Raw genomic sequence first — 18,748 nt, 5'->3', positions numbered from 1 at the left:
AATGTGTTGCTGGTTAAAGCACAGCAGGTCAGGCAGCATCCAAGGAGCTAGTACAGAAGACAATAAACAGAAATATGACAACTCCTATGGATAATATCAGCAGCATGATAATAGTGAAACAATGTGAAAATGGAGGATTTACTTCAACCCATAGGATCACAGTAAAGCTTTGAAGAAATCTCACTGCCCCATGTGAACCATTGAAGACGTTTTGCCATAACTGGTCAAGGCAAATATCTTTACTACCTTCAATTCAAAGGATGGTTACTGACAAATGACATAATCAGATAAAAAAAAGTACCAATATCTCAATGTCAGGAGCATCTCTTGTCATCATTTATGCTTTTCAGAAATAGCAAGGTGAGTTTCTTGCAAGGTGGCAAATTGACAATCAAGGAGAATTAGTATTTCTTAAATGCTCTGTCAATAGCCCAACTCACTTCATTATTAGTCAACTTATGATCTTGCCAAATGTGCTAAAGAAATTAGACATCAAGAAAATTGAAAATTAGAGCGGGTACCTGGCAAACTCAACTCACCGCTGGGTCTGAAAGACCTCCATATTGGACAATGAGCATCAACATCTCAGGGCACAGACACCAGCCACACCAACTCCATATCTGCCTACATTGACACATATCAGCTGACAGTCTATAAGAACACATCTCTGATCCACTTTAAGACACTTTTGCTGTACCATTGACGATCATTGACTACTACAAGAAAACAGTGCTCACAGGGAATCGCACCTAGCTCATCGACTGGACCAGGCTACATCTCCAGTCTGTTTGCTCATTCTCAAAGCACTCACTCACTTAAGTGACTCTCCCTGATGCTCACAGCAACCCTGCCTTAGATTGCCTTGCTCGATAAAGGGCTTTTGCCCAAAACATCGATTTTCCTGCTCCTCAGATGCTGCCTGACCCGCTGTGCTTTTTCAACACCACTAATCTTGACTCTGATCTCCAGCATCTGCAGTCCTCACTTTCGCCTTGCCTTTTTGAAGCTTTGCTTCCTTAGCTGGACCTACTGTATGGGTGTGCAACAGACTTTAAAGAAGGTGCAGGCACAAGCCATGTCAGTTAATTCCAGGATATCCTGGTAGTGCTGAGTTGTTCTGGTAACAGCATATGGTGAGCTGGGGCTGGAATTGGAAATGAGGGGCGCCACACAGACTTGTAGATAGTTAATGAGGTGAGTGTGGGAAGATACAGCGAGAGAATCTGCTAGATGTTGTGGCAAAAAGTCCTCCAGAAAATCCGATGAAATTCGTACTTGGCCAAAAATAAAGAATCAGCCCCATCTGTCATCCTCACAACTTGCTTTCCATTTAGATTAAATTAGATTCCCTACAGCGTTGAAACAGGCCCTTCAGCCCAACAAGTCCATGCCGACCCTTCGAACAGTAACCCACCCAGACCCATTTCCCACTGACAAACGCATCTAATACTATGGGCAATTTAGCATGGCCAATTCACCTGACCTGCACATCTTTGGACTGTGGAAGGAAACTGGAGCACCCCGAGGAAACCCACGCAGACACGGGGAGAATGTGCAAACTCCACACAGTCAGTCACCCCAGGCTGGAGTTGAGCCTGGGTCCCAATTTGCCAATTTGTATTTGTATCGTCTATAAGCTTGGCAAATTCACTCCCTTTATGCAACTCATTAAGAAATATTATAATTAACTGTGGTCCCAGCATTAATCCATGAGGCACTTCACTAGTTACACGTTGTCATCCCGAAAATCCTCCAGCCCCTTATCCCAATGCCTTCAATCATCCCTATGGATCTTTTTAGCTTCAATGCCACCTCACACACATTAGCCTTTGATCCCTCTCTTATGCCAAAACAAACGCATTACCCATCACCCTTCATAATACCTTCTTCCATGCCAACTCACCTGAATACCATGGACAAACCTCAGGAGGTAAAAACAATGACTGCAAATGCTAGAAACCACATTCCGGAGTAGAGTGGTGCTGGAAAAGCATAGTAGTACAGGCAGCATCCGAGGAGCAGGAAAATCCGACGTTTCAGGTAAAAGCCCTTCATCAGGATTACAGACTGATAATGTCTCTTATATTGCATTTTGAGAAAGTGCACTCATTGATAACAAAAATAATCCTTCAATTAATCCTTTATTAAGACAAACATTTCACTTAAGTGCTTAATCCTTGATGTGAACAAACATTTTCATTCAATAACTAACTGGAGTTATCCATCACAACTCGTTGGAGTTTGGGAAATCATTCATGCTGGACAAATCCAATAATGATTCTACATAACCAGGCACACTCACATACTTGGCACTTGTATCTTAATTCCAAAAATTTATTTGGACAGATCCTTGATAGTTTTGGCAGTTTCAATGAGTTCGTGCACTTATTATGCACAAACATGCTTCTCACAAAATTCCAATGGATACCTTACCTTTCCCAAAATATTTCCTATCTCCACCAAAGTCGTGCCAGGCCAATGTTGCATCAGTTTTCTCTTCCTTTGTGGACTTCTGAGTTCTGTGAGTGGTTTGTTTAAATGGAAACAATGGAGGAGATGACAGAGTGTGTCTGCATTTCACAGCAGCTGTGCAGCTTACAGGGTGCACTGATCCCAGACCAGGTCCAAAGAGGGGACTTTATTCTCCGAAACAGGAGAAATACAAAACTCTCATCCAGCCCCAGCTCATACTATAAGACCATAATACATAGGAGTGGAAGTAAGGCCATTCGGCCCATCGAGTCCACTCCATCATTCAATCATGGCCGATGGGCATTTCAACTCCACTTACCTGCATTCTCTCCGTAGCCCTTAATTCTTTGTGACATTAATTCCTTAATTCCTTGTGACTATCCGCTCTCCCTCAGTCCCCATGACATACCCACTCTCACCCATGAACTACCCATTCCCCCAAAGCCTTTCCTATCCCCACAGTAAATTTAGTATCTACTTCCACCTATCACCCTTGCCCCTTTTGCTATGACGTCAACTTACCGAATATCTACAAGTTCCCATACACAAGTGAAAAGTACTGTTCTATAAGTTCTATACTGCAGGTTACAGTCTGAGAAGAGCAGTCTCCCTTACATATTTGAAAAAAATACAGTGATGCTTCTGGAAATCTTTTTGACAAATCTTGACAAGTAGGACAATTCTGAAGTTTTTACAAACGTTTCACACACAACTTTCTCCATGATTAACAATCCAAAGAGCAGCTGACCTTCACCTGCAAGGCATCCTAGGATAATAGAACATAGAACAATAACATGCAGAACAGGCCCTTCAGCCCTCGATGTTGCGCCAACCTGTGAATTCATCCCCCTATATTATCCTATCATCATCCATGTGCTTATCCAAGGATTGTTTAAATCTCCCTAATGTGGCTGAGTTAACTACATTGGCAGGCAGGGCATTTGAAGCCCTTACCACTGTCTGAATAAAGAACCTGCATCTGACATCTGTCTTAAGTCTATCACCCTCAATTTGTAGTTATGCCCCCTCAGACAAGCTGACTTCATCATCCTCTGTTCCACCTCCCTGGAGCGCTGCGGAAGCCTATAAAAAACTTCCAGCAGTGTAACTTCTCCTCTCCTGTTTCTAACCTCAGCTCACACTACCTCAGTAGACAAGTCCTTGTCAAAAGTCCTTTCAGTCACCATGATACTATCCTTGACTCTTTTACCACCTTGTCTGTTCTTAATGAAAGCTCTAAACCCTGGATCTGCAACATCCATTCCTGACCCTGCTCTATCCATGTCTCTGAAATGGCCACAACATCAAAGTCCCAGCTACATATCCATGCTGCAAGCTCACCTACATTCAGATACTTCTGGTGTTGAAGTAGACACACTTCAAACCACTTCACTGTCTGCCAGCACATTCCTGTGACTCTGAAATCCTGTCCCTGTCCTCCCTACTCTCATTCTCCTGTGCACTGCAACTACACCTCAAGTTCCCATCCCCCTGCTGAGCTAGTTTAAACCCACCCGAATAGCACCAGCAAATTTCACACCCAGGATATTGGTACCCCTCTGGTTCCAGTGATGACCATCCTGTTTGTACAAGTCCTACCTTCCCCAGAATGAGCCCCAATTATCCAAGAACCTGAAACCCTCCCTCCTGCACCATCCTTGCAGCTATGTGTTCAGCTGATATCTCTCCCTATTCCTTGCCTTACTATCACGTGACACGGGTTACAAACCAGGGATAAAAACTCTGTTTGTTCTAGCTCTCAGCTTCCATCCTAGCTCCCTGAAATCCTGTCTTACATTCCTATCCCTCTTTCTACCTATGTCGTTGGTACCTACATGGACAACGACTTGAGGCTGGTCACCCTCTCCCTCCAGGACCCCAAAGATACGATCTGAGACATCACTGACCCTGGCACCTAGAAGGCAACAGGTTGTTCATTCCCAACAAACCTTCTATCTGAGCCTCTAAATGGATAGATTGAAAGGGAATAAATTGATCTCAAGGCTGGATTTTTGTCTGCACACATTGGGTGGTAGTCCGGAATGTAGACCTCCCATCATTTTTAGAACCCACTTTATTTTTAATCTGTTTGTTGTTACAGAGCAGGTTCCATAAAAACAATCAATTGACTTTGTTCGATCCCACCCCCAGACAGTAAAGTCAAATGTCTGCTCATTTACCGATATCTTCTTCCATCAATGTGATGTCTTGTTGTGGTCTCCACTAGTCTTTTAAAAGGCATTGCTCTATTCTGGCCATACACTGTTCCAATGAACACTGTGACTCGAACTCCTTTAACGAGTGTTAACAGACATTTGTCCAGCAACAGATTTCCAGCACAGAATCACACAGTACAGAAGGGATCCTTTGCTCCATTGAGTCTGTACCACCTAAAATACACAACATCTACACACGTCCCGTTTTCCAGCACTTGGTCTATAGCATGTTGTGTTTATTCCACATTTTCAACATTCATTTCATTTCATATTTTTCTCTGAAACATAAATAATGACATTAATTTTTTTTGAACAGGCTGAAAAATAACTGTGCTTTACTTAATCACAATTTAAGATGATCTGGTAGATCTTCGCAGAATAAATGTTGATGAAGGGGTGAGAAAGGAAGCATTGTAATTAATTTGTTTGAGCCTCCTGTTCATTGGTCTTAGTTGGATTGCTGATTGAATATTTGCTTGGTATGTGAGTGAAGAGATTATAACTGTTGGGACTTCAATAGTGAGCATGTTTTGTGAAGCCCATCCTTAAATTCAGTAACCAAAGTAAAGGTTGTGATTCACAGTTCAGCACACATCACCATTACCAAAAAGAGTAAAAAGTGAAGAAAATCAGGAAGTAGATAAATGAAGCAGAAATGGAGTAGATAAATAAACATAGCCCAGAACCTAATTAATCATTTATTGAACTTACCATCAGACAGTGTCGTGACCAGCACATCCTGGGTAGAGACACCTGCTCCATGTCTGTTGAAAGCCAAAACTCGCAAGCTGTACTTGGTGAACTTCTTCAGTCCTTCCAGTTTGTAAGTGATAGTATCCACATCAATGCTCTGAAACAGGGTGCAACAGCACAGCATGTTATGAAATGGACAGGTGATGGCATAGTGGTATTGTCATAAGACTAATAATCCACAAACCTGCTAATATTCTGGGGATGTAGGATCAAATTCACCCTCCTTCGACTGACTGAACTGGTCCTCACCCTGAATAACTTCTCTTTTCAATCCTCCCACTTCCTCCAAACTAAAGGAGTTGCCATGGGCACCCGCATGGGCCCCAGCTATGCCTGCCTCTTCGTAGGATATGTGGAACAGTCCATCTTCCGCAACTACACTGGCACCACCCCCCACCTTTTCCTCCGCTACATCGATGACTGTATCGGCGCTGCCTCGTGCTCCCACGAGGAGGTTGAACAGTTCATCAACTTTACTAACACCTTCCATCCCGACCTGAAATTCACCTGGACTGTCTCAGACTCCTCCCTCCCCTTCCTAGACCTTTCCATTTCTATCTCGGGCGACCGACTCAACACAGACATCTATTATAAACCGACTGACTCCCACAGCTACCTGGACTACACCTCCTCCCACCCTGCCCCTGTAAAAACGCCATCCCATATTCCCAATTCCTTCGTCTCCGCCGCATCTGCTCCCAGGAGGACCAATTCCAACACCGCACAACCCAGATGGCCTCCTTCTTCAAGGACCGCAGATTCCCCCCAGACGTGATCGACGATGCCCTCCACCGCATCTCCTCCACTTCCCGCTCCTCCGCCCTTGAGCCCCGCTCCTCCAACCGCCACCAAGACAGAACCCCACTGGTTCTCACCTACCACCCCACCAACCTGCGCATACAACGTATTATCCGCCGCCATTTCCGCCACCTCCAAACGGACCCCACCACCAAGGATATATTTCCCTCCCCTCCCCTATCAGCGTTCCGCAAGGACCACTCCCTTCGTGACTCCCTTGTCAGATCCACACCCCCCACCAACCCAACCTCCACCCCCGGCACCTTCCCCTGCAACCGCAGGAAATGTAAAACTTGCACCCACACCTCCACACTCACTTCCCTCCAAGGCCCCAAGGGATCCTTCCATATCCGCCACAAGTTCACCTGTACCTCCACACACATCATCTATTGCATCCGCTGCACCCGATGTGGCCTCCTCTATATTGGTGAGACAGGCCGCTTACTTGCGGAACGCTTCAGAGAACACCTCTGGGCCGCCCGAACCAACCAACCCAATCACCCCGTGGCTCAACACTTTAACTCCCCCTCCCACTCCACCGAGGACATGCAGGTCCTTGGACTCCTCCACCGGCAGAACACAACTACACGACGGCTGGAGGAGGAGCGCCTCATCTTCCGCCTGGGAACCCTCCAACCACAAGGTATGAATTCAGATTTCTCCAGCTTCCTCATTTCCCCTCCCCCCACCTTGTCTCAGTCGGTTCCCTCAACTCAGCACCGCCCTCCTAACCTGCAATCCTCTTCCTGACCTCTCCGCCCCCACCCCACTCCGGCCTATCACCCTCACCTTGACCTCCTTCCACCTATCCCACCTCCATCGCCCCTCCCCCTAGTCCCTCCTCCCTACCTTTTATCTCAGCCGGCTTGGCTCTCTCTCTCTTATTCCTGATGAAGGGCTTATGCTCGAAACGTCGAATTCTCTATTCCTGAGATGCTGCCTGGCCTGCTGTGCTTTGACCAGCAACACATTTGCAGCTGTGATCTCCAGCATCTGCAGACCTCATTTTTTACTCAAATCCCATCAAGGCAGGTAATGAAATTTGAATTAAAAACTAGCTTAATGATGACCAGAAATCTCATCTGGTAATCAATTGCTTTAACCTCATCTGGCCCAAATGTAACTCATGACCCACACCGATGTGTTGACTCGTAACTGCCTCTGAAATAGCCCTGGCAAGCTAGTTAGTTCAAGTGGTAATTAGGAATGGACAAGAGAGATTGACCCAATCAGTGATGCCTACACCCTGTGAACAAAAAGAAAACAACAACTACTTGGATAACACATTTGTCATCTAAGTAAGAGGTTCAAAATTCCAGTGGCATATGGTTATATAAGCGGACTTTCTTAATGGCATACTTTTTTGAAAGCAAGTGCTGATCAATGATTATTCTCAGCCTGTGTTTACAAAGTGCACTTACTTTAGTTTATTGGGAGACAAAGGTGAAAATGGGTGCAGCATAGCAGCGAAGGTGACAAGAGCGAAGAGAAAAATCAATATTAACTTAATGCATGGAAATCTCTTACTTCAGACTTGCCATTCTGGTAATCCTGCACATACCCCTATAGCACTTAGCACTGAGAAGATAACACAGCCATTGAGTCTTCATCAATCAGTCACCATGCTTATGATCAATAAGCACCAGTAAACACCACAAGCAATGGGAGCCTGTCTTCTGTTTCTTTTATCTTGAATTGTCCATGAATGTGATTGGCCTTGCCCCACCTCCTCAGCAGCAGGAGGGAACTGATCTCTTGGTTGCATGAAAAAGCAGCTGTGGACTCTCCTATATTTGAATAGAATTGATTTATTTCTATCCGTCATTGCTTTCCTCTGGTATGAAATGCTTCTTCAAACTGTAAACATTTTAAAACCATACATTTCTCCAACCCCCTCCCAAAATGAAGTGACCACAAAATTAGCAAATTAATTATTTTATTTCATAACACAAATATAAAGCAGTCATGATTCAAAGAATCACAGCATGGTTACAGCACAGAAGGAGGCCATTCAGCCCATGGTGTCTACACTGGTTCTCCAAATGAACAGCCGACTCAATGCTAGTCTCCTGCACTTTCATCCTTTCCAAATAACTATTTAATTCCCTTTTGAATGCCTTGATTGATTCTATCTCTTTCACACTCTCAGGCAATGCTTTAGAGACCCTTAGGACTATCAATGATAGTAAATCCAATAGGGAATTTAGTGGATACCTCAGACAGTGGTTATAATGTGGAACTCACTACCACAACGAGTGATTGAGTTGAATGGCATATTCAATGGGAAGCTAGGCAGGTGGAGGATGGGAAGAAACCAGAAGGTTATGCTAATATATGTGGAAAAGTTAAGCCAGGAGGCATCTCTCATGAAACAAACACCTAATGTGATCTAACTGACTTGGTGTTCTGTTCTACATTCTGCGTACGTCTGTGTGAAAGAGAGAATTTACACTACAAATGTAGCATTGATTTAACTTGGTGTCTTGCTTACAGCCTTGCTGCTAGAGGATTAGGGAATGGAATTTAAAAATTCTTTACTGTATTACTTGGAAGCAGAACAGCATCTAGCATAATCCACGACAGGAACACAAAAAAAAACCAACAGCAGGATTACACCATTTGGCTTGTCAAGATGGCTTCATTATGCTGTATGATCATGGCTGACCTTGAGTGCCTGTTCCACTTTCTGCCTTTTCCCAACGTTCTTTGATTTCTTTAGAATCAAAAAAAAAATCTGCTGACATTAAATATATTCAGCGATGGAACATCCACAAATATTCAGGGTGTCGAATCCCAAAGATTCACAATCCCTTGTTCTGGACAGGGAATAGAGGTCGGATAGTTTTCTCCTTTACAACTGTCAGCTAATCAGAGAAGCATGTGTTTTAACCTTTTGAGAGCTGTGACTCTCAAGAACAGTGTAATAGAATAGAATGCAGAATGTGGTGTTCCAGCTACAGGGAATGTGCAGAGACAGATCAAGTTTAACATATGACAGATCCATTCAAAAGTCTGATAACAGCGAGGAAGACAGTGATTTGTAGGAAACTTGCAAGTATTGCAGTTTGCATGCAACTGTTGGACCTTATTCTTAGATGTGGTACAAGGTACTGGCTTTGGTAGGGTCTATTGAAGTGTCCTGGTGAATTAATTTAGAACATTTGTCAATATTATACTTTGCTGCCATTGTGCATTGATGGTAAAGAGAGTGAATGATGAAAGTGGTGGTTGTGTGATAATCAAGCAGGCTGCATTGTCCTGCATAGTAACCAGCTTCTTGAGTTATCCTGGAATTACAGTCATCCAGGCAAGTGGGGAGTATTTCATCACAGCCTGATTTATGCTGGTAAATGATGGACAGGCTTTTGGAGAGTTATTCACCATACAATTCCTTGCTTGCTCTTGTAGCCATGGTTTTTATATGGCTAGTCCAGTCCAGTTTCTGGTTCATATTAACCCATAAATGTTGATAGTGAAGGTAACACCATTAAATATCAGGGCACTGTGGTCAGATTATGTCTTGTTGAAGATGGTCATTGCTTGGCACTTGTGTGGTCCCCAGTTTTGTCAGAAGGTAACAAACATTCCTATCACAATTTGATTCTGAAAGATGACCATGGTATCTGCTTTTCTATTGTCTCTAAAAATGGTCACTGGATACTTAAGTATGAACACACAATAATGTTTAGGTTTCACCCATTTGCAATATCTTGTGATAGAATGGGTTGTCTTAGAGTCAGAGTCATAGAGCTGTACAACACAGAAATACACTCTTTGGTCCAAATTATCCTTGCTGAGCAGATATCCTAAATTAATCTAGTCCCATTTGCCAGCACTTGGTCCATATCCCTCTAAACTCTTCCTATGCATGCGCCCATCTAGACGGCTTTTAAAATTTGTTATTGTACCAGCCTCCAACACTTCCTCTGCCAGCTCATTCAACACGCCCACCACCCTCTGCATTGAAAAATGATCCCCCCTGTGCCCCTTTTATGCTTTCACCTCTAAACCTATGCCCTCCAGTTCTGAACTCCCCTACCCTGGGAAAAAGACCTGTGGCTAATCACCTTATCCATACCCCTCATCATTTCACTCCAAGGAAAATAGCCCCAGCCTACTCAGCCTCACTATAGTACAATTCTTCCAACCCCAGCAACATCCATGTAAGTCTTTTCTGTATCTTTTCAAGTTGAACAACATCTCTCACATATTCTGTGGCAAACATTTCCATAGCCAAGAAGTCTGCAATCCTATCGTAAACTAATTGCTGCATCTTCTGGACAATGGCAGTAATTAAATCAACAGGAAAGACTGTATACATTTTAATGCCTTTTCAATGAAGTGTCCCAAAATATTGTTTGCATTTTAATTTCCTGTTCAGACAAGCAGACTGACTTCCAGCCTTATGCTGTTATATTGAAATACAAGAAGGGAGCTCATTTTACCTTACAACTCCATTCAAAGCAAATTCTTTATTTTGTCCCAGAAATAGAGTTCCTTTTCAATATCATTGTGAGTACAATTGTGACAGTGTAACATGTTTAAATGAAGGCATTTCTCCTCATCTCAGTCTCTAATGATTGGCACCTTATCCTGAGACCGTGTTTTAGATTCTCAATAGCCAAGGCAGCCAACATCTTGATATCTAACCTGTCAAGCCCCTGAAGAATTTTGAATGGTTCTATGAGATCACGTCACATTTTTCTAAACAGCAACAATCCTCTCACTTCAGAAAGATCTGTGATGAGTACATTGACCTTAATGAGAGTTAAAAGAGAAGCAGAGACAATTTAGGAAAAAAAAAGCAGATTTTGTACCAAGAAAATTTAAATGACCATGCACTGTGTTTCTCAAATGCTGTGAAAAATAAATATCTGCACATATGGTTGTCTAGATTTCTTTATAATAAAAATCATTATGTTAGTGGACTTCAGTAACCCAGACTTACATTCAATCTTTGCATTGTCTGTTTACAATGGCTAACTGGTAATTAATATGCCAGTAACATCTCTGAATTTGTTTATTATTATCTGGAGGTTCCTATTAATATTTTGCCTGGATTATGAAACTTATTACACTGGGTCCTAAATTGCACCTAAGTCTTAATTCATGAGCAGTGGAATTTCTATTGTCCATATATCTTCCTCTGGCAACAAGACTGCAAGCATGGTGTGGAATGCCAATTGTAGATTATTGTACTTATATGGAGAAATGTTCCTTCTGTAATAAAAATGGACTTAAGCCCTCTGGATGCTCAATGACTTGCTAAATGATTGATAAATTTCTCCAGCTGTATTTGACGTTTTCTTAAAATCTGCTGCTGATTTTAATGAAACAAGATGGAGAATAAACGTGTGTGATGTTACCAAGAGCATCAAAGCTACATATCGTGCTCCCAACTGCTGATGTGATTATAGTGAGCGTATCCCATTGTAGTGAACATTATCATCTGGATAATTTTGTTACACTTACCCATTCATGAAGTTACAAACAACAGAACAGTATAATGGCCAAATATTTCTCCAAGCATTTATTATGGAGGTGGAGAAGTGGGGATCAGTTATGACTGCCAAATCAATAGCTAAATTTCGTCATTATCTAAACTGTTTTATATATGATCCTGGATCAGAGTCTGCTCTCCAGGATTGAATAATTCAGCCACTGGAGTGGAAGCAGATCCCTCAGAGTCAAGGGTGACTGTCAAGGAAGAAGGTTGTGCATCTGTCCTACAAAACATTGGGGAAACCTTGACATCTGCTCTTAAATGTAATAAACACTCTTCACCTCGCCCAAGCCAATCTTCTGCATAACAAAAACATGTTCCATAGCTACCATCAGTTCTGAAGAAGGATCACTGGACCTGAGAACTCCCCACCTACGTTCGGGACACCACCCACGCCCTCCAACTCCTCCAGGATTTTCGCTTCCCCGGTCCCCAACGCCTTATTTTCACTATGGACATCCAGTCCCTGTACACCTCCATCCCCCATCACGAAGGACTCAAAGCCCTCCACTTCTTCCTTTCCTGCCGCACCAACCAGTACCCTTCCACTGACACCCTCCTTCGACTAACTGAACTGGTCCTCACCCTGAATAACTTCTCTTTTCAATCCTCCCACTTCCTCCAAACTAAAGGAGTTGCCATGGGCACCCGCATGGGCCCCAGCTATGCCTGCCTCTTCGTAGGATATGTGGAACAGTCCATCTTCCGCAACCACACTGGCACCACCCCCCACCTTTTCCTCCGCTACATCGATGACTGTATCGGCGCTGCCTCGTGCTCCCACGAGGAGGTTGAACAGTTCATCAACTTTACTAACACCTTCCATCCCAACCTGAAATTCACCTGGACTGTCTCAGACTCCTCCCTCCCCTTCCTAGACCTTTCCATCTCTATCTCGGGCGACCGACTCAACACAGACATCTACTATAAACCGACTGACTCCCACAGCTATCTGGACTACACCTCCTCCCACCCTGCCCCCTGCAAAAACTCCATCCCATATTCCCAATTCCTTCGTCTCCGCCGCATCTGCTCCCAGGAGGACCAGTTCCAACACCGCACAGCCCAGATGGCCTCCTTCTTCAAGGACCGCAGATTCCCCCCAGACGTAATCGACGATGCCCTCCACCGCATCTCCTCCACTTCCCGCTCCTCCGCCCTTGAGCCCTGCTCCTCCAACCGCCACCAAGACAGAACCCCACTGGTTCTCACCTACCACCCCACCAACCTCCGCATACAACGTATCATCCGCCGTCATTTCCGCCACCTCCAAACGGACCCCACCACCAAGGATAAATTTCCCTCCCCTCCCCTATCAGCGTTCCGCAAGGACCACTCCCTTCGTGACTCCCTCGTCAGATCCACACCCCCCACCAACCCAACCTCCACCCCCGGCACCTTCCCCTGCAACCGCAGGAAATGTAAAACTTGCACCCACACCTCCACACTCACTTCCCTCCAAGGCCCCAAGGGATCCTTCCATATCCGCCACAAGTTCACCTGTACCTCCACACACATCATCTATTGCATCCACTGCACCCGATGTGGCCTCCTCTATATTGGGGAGACAGGCCGCTTACTTGTGGAACGCTTCAGAGAACACCTCTGGGCCGCCCGGACCAACCAACCCAACCACCCCGTGGCTCAACACTTTAACTCTCCCTCCCACTCCACCGAGGACATGCAGGTCCTTGGACTCCTCCACCGGCAGAACATAACAACACAACGGCTGGAGGAGGAGCGCCTCATCTTCCGCCTGGGAACCCTCCAACCACAAGGTATGAATTCAGATTTCTCCAGTTTCCTCATTTCCCCTCCCCCCACCTTGTCTCAGTCGGTTCCCTCAACTCAGCACCGCCCTCCTAACCTGCAATCTCCTTACTGACCTCTCCGCCCCCACCCCACTCCGGCCTATCACCCTCACCTTGACCTCCTTCCACCTATCCCACCTCCATCGCCCCTCCCCCAAGTCCCTCCTCCCTACCTTTTATCTTAGCCTGCTTGGCTACTCTCTCTCATTCCTGATGAAGGGCTTATGCTCGAAACGTCGAATTCCCTATTCCTGAGATGCTGCCTAACCTGCTGTGCTTTAACCAGCAACACATTTTCAGCTGAAAACATTAACACTGATTTCTCTCCATGGATGCTGCCAGACCTGTTAAGTTTTCTCAGCAATTTCTGATGTTGTTTCTGATTTCAGGCATCCTCAATTCTTTTCATTTTTTAACAATGCGTGCCGTTTGGTTGTTGATCCAAGGTTGTGATATATTTTGAACTTCTAAACACTTTACTACTTTTGCTACTTTAAAGAGTAAGCACACTGGTCCAGATCTTTCGTAAGCAGTGATTATCATCAATTTGCAACTCTCCTTGAATAATTCCATACCACAATGTTGTTCTACATTTCTTACTGAGATTTCCATGTCTAGCTCATCCAGAAATGCCAAGAGCATTGAACAGCTCCATGACAGCACACAAGTAAAGAGAAAATACTGCAGGTTCAGGAAATCTGAAATCAAAGCTGGAGAGACTCAGCAGGTGTGAAGAAAGGTGTGCGAAAAGATTTGCTAACACACGAAAGGCCCACAAAAGCAAATTGGCCAAATTGTACCAGGACACCTAGAATTCCCGAGCAGCTCACGAGCTGGGTCAGACGATACGCAGACAATGGAATACGCTGTCAAGCTCCCATAGACACGACAGAGGCTCAAAGCCCTCAGAGCAGTTTCACAACCCAGCAGCAGCAAAGCCACACAAAGAGTAGGACAGATAGACAGACACCACAGGACAATGGAAACATCTCACCACTCCTTTAACACCTACCTGTGAAGATGAATGGGACCATGATACTGTCAGGATGTTGCATTGTGTAAAGGAACAGGACATTCATCCGATAAACTGTTTTCCAATTAGCACCCTTGCAGCTAAATTACTCTATTTCCAGAAACATTGTATTTTCCCATTTCTTAATCAGTGTCATTGTGCAGCATTACTATAAAACTGGTCTCATCCTCAGCTCCGGGAGGAGAAATCAAATTCTCTGTGCAGATTGTCAGTTGTTTAGATTTAGATTTCTTACAGTGTGGAAACAGGCCCTTCGACCCAACAAGGGTGGCATGGTGGCACAGTGGTTAGCACTGCTGCCTCACAGCGCCTGAGACCCAGGTTCAATTCCCGACTGACTGTGTGGAGTTTGCACGTTCTCCCCGTGCCTGCGCGGGTTTCCTCCGGGTGCTCCGGTTTCCTCCCACAGTCCAAAGATGTGCGGGTCAGGTGAATTGGCCATGCTAAATTGCCCGTAGTGTTAGGTAAGGGGTAAATGTAGGGGTACGGGTGGGTTGCGCTTCGGCGGGTCGGTGTGGACTTGTTGGGCCGAAGGGCCTGTTTCCACACTGTAAGTAATCTAATCATCAAATTGCAGTGCAACTGAAACAGCAGGTTGGCAGATTGGGGCTGGTTGGGGACTCAGAGTCAGGCCAGGGAGTAGCTGGGGCTTAGATGGTATTGGATTCAGATGGTATTGAGTCAGATGGTATTGAGTCAGGTGGGTTGGAGGTAGTCAAGGATCAGCCTTATTCTGTGACCCTACATTGTGGCCCTGTTTTCAAGATGAAAATGGGGTCCAATGGTGTCAGCATGATCCAATTTATAATTTAAAGCTGGAGTATAAGTTCAGGAGACAGGGATAGAGTAAAGTATTGCGGGGCAATGGGGTGATACGGGTGGAGGTTGAATTAGCTGGAAATGTTACAAACGAAACCAGATTGTGGGTAGAGTATGAAGATGTTGCCGATTATCAGCAAGAACAGATATTCTTCGGGATTCTGTGTAGGTCAACAGGGTAAGGGGACATCCCATTCTCTTTTCCTTTGTTCATCCTATTTGTTACCTCCACTACTTTTCAGTGGCTGATCCTTGGATCCTGAGCTTTGCAGGATATGCCTTTGCCACTATCCTCCAAACTAAGTTGCCCATTGTGTCCAGGGATGTGCAGGCTAGTTGGATTAACCATGGAAAATGCAGGGTTATGGAATAGGATAGGGTAGTGGGTCTGGGAAGGATGCTCTTTGGAGGGTTTGTGTTGGCTCATTGGGACAAATAGCCTGTTTCCATGCTTTAGGGATTCCATGGCTTAACAGTACCTGACTGGTGTCTTTTGTGACAGGTACATCAGTGACGCTAGTTAAAGAAGGAAAATGACTGGTACTAACTGGCAATCTCATCTAGGCAGATCATGGGAATTGTTGGCATAAAAGGTGTTTGACAGCACAACTGTTCATCTAATTCCTGAGAGTTGGACTTTTACATTGAATGCCTTAACTTGAAAATCATTTCTTTACACGGCCATAAAACAACCCTTGATATGTAACTTTACTAAATGATCTAAAAAACTCCTTCATAAGTCTCGTTGAATATAAGTTCTTGCACATGCATTGGCAGCAAGACAAAGGTTTGGTACGATGCCTCTATCATTACAATAGATCCAAGCAGTTTAGGCCGGTAATTCTGGATAAAATGAATGGCAGCATGAATACTCCCAGTTCAACTTCAGTTAATGGAACCAGAGTCTCTGTATAAAACTGGAAATGACAGTCAATGTTCCTGGAGGACGAGATAAGTATATAAATCTAAACTCAATAAGAATAAAGCATAGATTCTGCAGTTGTGCAAACTCACCTGTTCTTTTTTGCCAGTGACTTCTGTCCAAAACAGCCTGTAGCCTTGGATTGGATTGTTTGCATAAGCAGGAGGATCCCAGGAGGCCAGAATGGAGGTGGGTGAAGTGGCAACTACTTTAAAATTTTCTGCTGGTCCTGGAACTTGCACTGTTTAGCACAGGGGAAAACAATAGCATCAACAATACTGCAGGGCTTTCTTCTTAAATTACAAAAACCCACAAGTTAATTTGTATCTGTGAAAGAAAAGGAGGAAAGATGTTCTGGACTTCTGATCATGGTTTTCACCTGAAGTATTAATCACCCTCTTTCTATTTTCATGTCTTTTTGATTCTAGATGACATGTTAAATTGTTCAAGTATTTTCCTAATTTCATTTCAGTTTTTAAACCTTGACCACTTTTTCAAGCGTTCAATCTTTATTTAACCTGCCAACTGTATAAGGGATATCGACGAAGTAGTCTTACTCAGAAAATGATATATACTGCACATTAGGAGAAACAGAGAGCACATTGATGATTTCCTGTCTCTGAAACAAATTAATTCCCTTCTTTGTACCCCAATGGCTGACCAAACCCAGAATAAAACCTACTCTACTGGCAAGGCTCATGTCTATCTCTCATAGTAGGTATCCTGAGACCTGTGTAAAGAAGATATGGGTGTACTGTACTATTAAGAGAGCTAAAAGCGAGCAGAACTACCTGGCGAGTGTTCTGAACAAGATATAAGGTAACATTTGGTCGAACAACTCAATTAACTGGTTGCCTGGAGACGACAAAACAATTTTGAATTAGGCCAACCAGTTTAAATCATACCCCCAAAAATACCATACATCAATCAAGTTAGAATTTAGTATATTGACAATCTTAAAAGCCAATGACACAATCCAACACTTTGGGAGTGTAAGACCGGGGAAAATTAAACAGTTGGGAGGAGAACTGCCATGCCACCAGCATCTGCAGACTGCCCAGAAAAATAGCTCTCTTAAAGATATCTTTATTGATCAGTAATGTGTGGAACAGAAATTCCTAAGAAGTAGAAACAAAGACAGAGAAAGATCTAAATAGAAGATTTGACATCTGGCTGGTTTTGAAGATCTGATTTTTTGGTAAATCTTAATTGGGGTTTTTTATCAGACTCGAATTGTGGCAGGGGAATATAAAAGGTAGGTTAGAGGAAGGAGTTGTAATTAGTTGTTAGGTAATTATTCTCCATTATGCCTTAAGAAATAAAGTTGGTAATTTTTACTTTAAATAGTTCTTGGCCTCTCGAATTTTCACAGATTACGGGATAAATCTTTTCTGTGTTACTGACTGAACTTAAACAGGAGTCTTTATCCCATGTCATAACAGTTTGTGGGGTCAGGTCTGGGATTTGAACAGGTTTAGACAGATTTGAATGAATTTGGGGTACAAAAAATCCCAACAGATTTAAACGCTTGCAGGTTAGTGTCCTAAACCTTTAAATAAAACCTAGGTGTGACAATTTGTTTAATTTTGGTGATTTGTGGTTGATTAAATTAAAAGTGAGAGAAATGGCTATTAAAATTGTTAAAGAGTCTCTGAGATTAGAAGATGGTTCTCAAATTTGCTAAGAAAGTTCAGAAGGAATGAAAAAGGCCATAATTTTAGAATTAGCAAATAAATTAGATGTGGATTTAACTAAGGACACAAGTAAAGCTTAAATTGTAAGGGAATTACTCAAACACAGAGATACAGAGAAGTGCAGTAGAGGTAGAAAAACTTAAATTTCAATTGAGGAAAATGAAGTTAGAAGATAAACAAAGAGAGACTGAGAGACGAAAGAGCGAGAGAGAGAAGAAAGACAGAGAGAGGAGAGGGAAAAAGAGGAAAACGAGAGAGACAGAAGGTTCTTAGCTGAATTAAGAGAGAGAGAGTAGAAAGGGAGAGAGAAAGTAGAGACGAGAAAAAGAGAGAGACAGTTCTTAGCTGAGCAAAAGGAAAGAGAATTTGAACTTGAGAAGTTGCAACTTAGTCAACAAAGTCAAGTTAACTAGATGGATATTAAAAGAGAAGGTAGTGATAGATATAAATATCTGCCACATTTTGATGAGAAAGGTGTTGAAGCCTTCATTATTTCATTTGAAAAATTGGCTAGGCAGATGAAGTGGTCTGAGGATTTATGGGTAATACTAATTCAGACTAAACTGATAGGCAGAGCTAGTGAGGTATTTGCCGTGCTGTCAGATGAGGGGTCAAGAGATTATGAGGAGGTTAAACAGGCTATTTTAAGTGCTTATGAATTGGTAACAGAAGCAAAGAGACAGCGGTTCAGAAACATAAAGAAGAAACCAGGTCAGACTTTCTGCTG

At 43.5% G+C, this 18,748-nt stretch overlaps 1 protein-coding gene across 1 annotated transcript in view; it reads right to left on the bottom strand.

The window, feature by feature from the left end:
- The window catches only part of dcc (DCC netrin 1 receptor), a 990,886-nt gene that overhangs the window by 308,348 nt on the left and 663,790 nt on the right, over positions 1-18,748 (bottom strand). The window contains exons 10-11 of the mRNA XM_060825544.1: positions 16,420-16,568; positions 5,400-5,538 (exon numbers count right to left, since the gene is read on the bottom strand). Of these exons, the coding sequence (XP_060681527.1) occupies positions 5,400-5,538; positions 16,420-16,568 (288 nt within the window). The remainder of the gene's footprint in view (positions 1-5,399; positions 5,539-16,419; positions 16,569-18,748) is intronic.

This window comes from Hemiscyllium ocellatum, chromosome 1 (assembly GCF_020745735.1).
Source record: "Hemiscyllium ocellatum isolate sHemOce1 chromosome 1, sHemOce1.pat.X.cur, whole genome shotgun sequence".
NCBI lineage: Eukaryota > Metazoa > Chordata > Chondrichthyes > Orectolobiformes > Hemiscylliidae > Hemiscyllium > Hemiscyllium ocellatum.
Note: the sequence above shows the minus strand (reverse complement) of the source record. Positions and strands in the feature narration are given on the sequence as shown.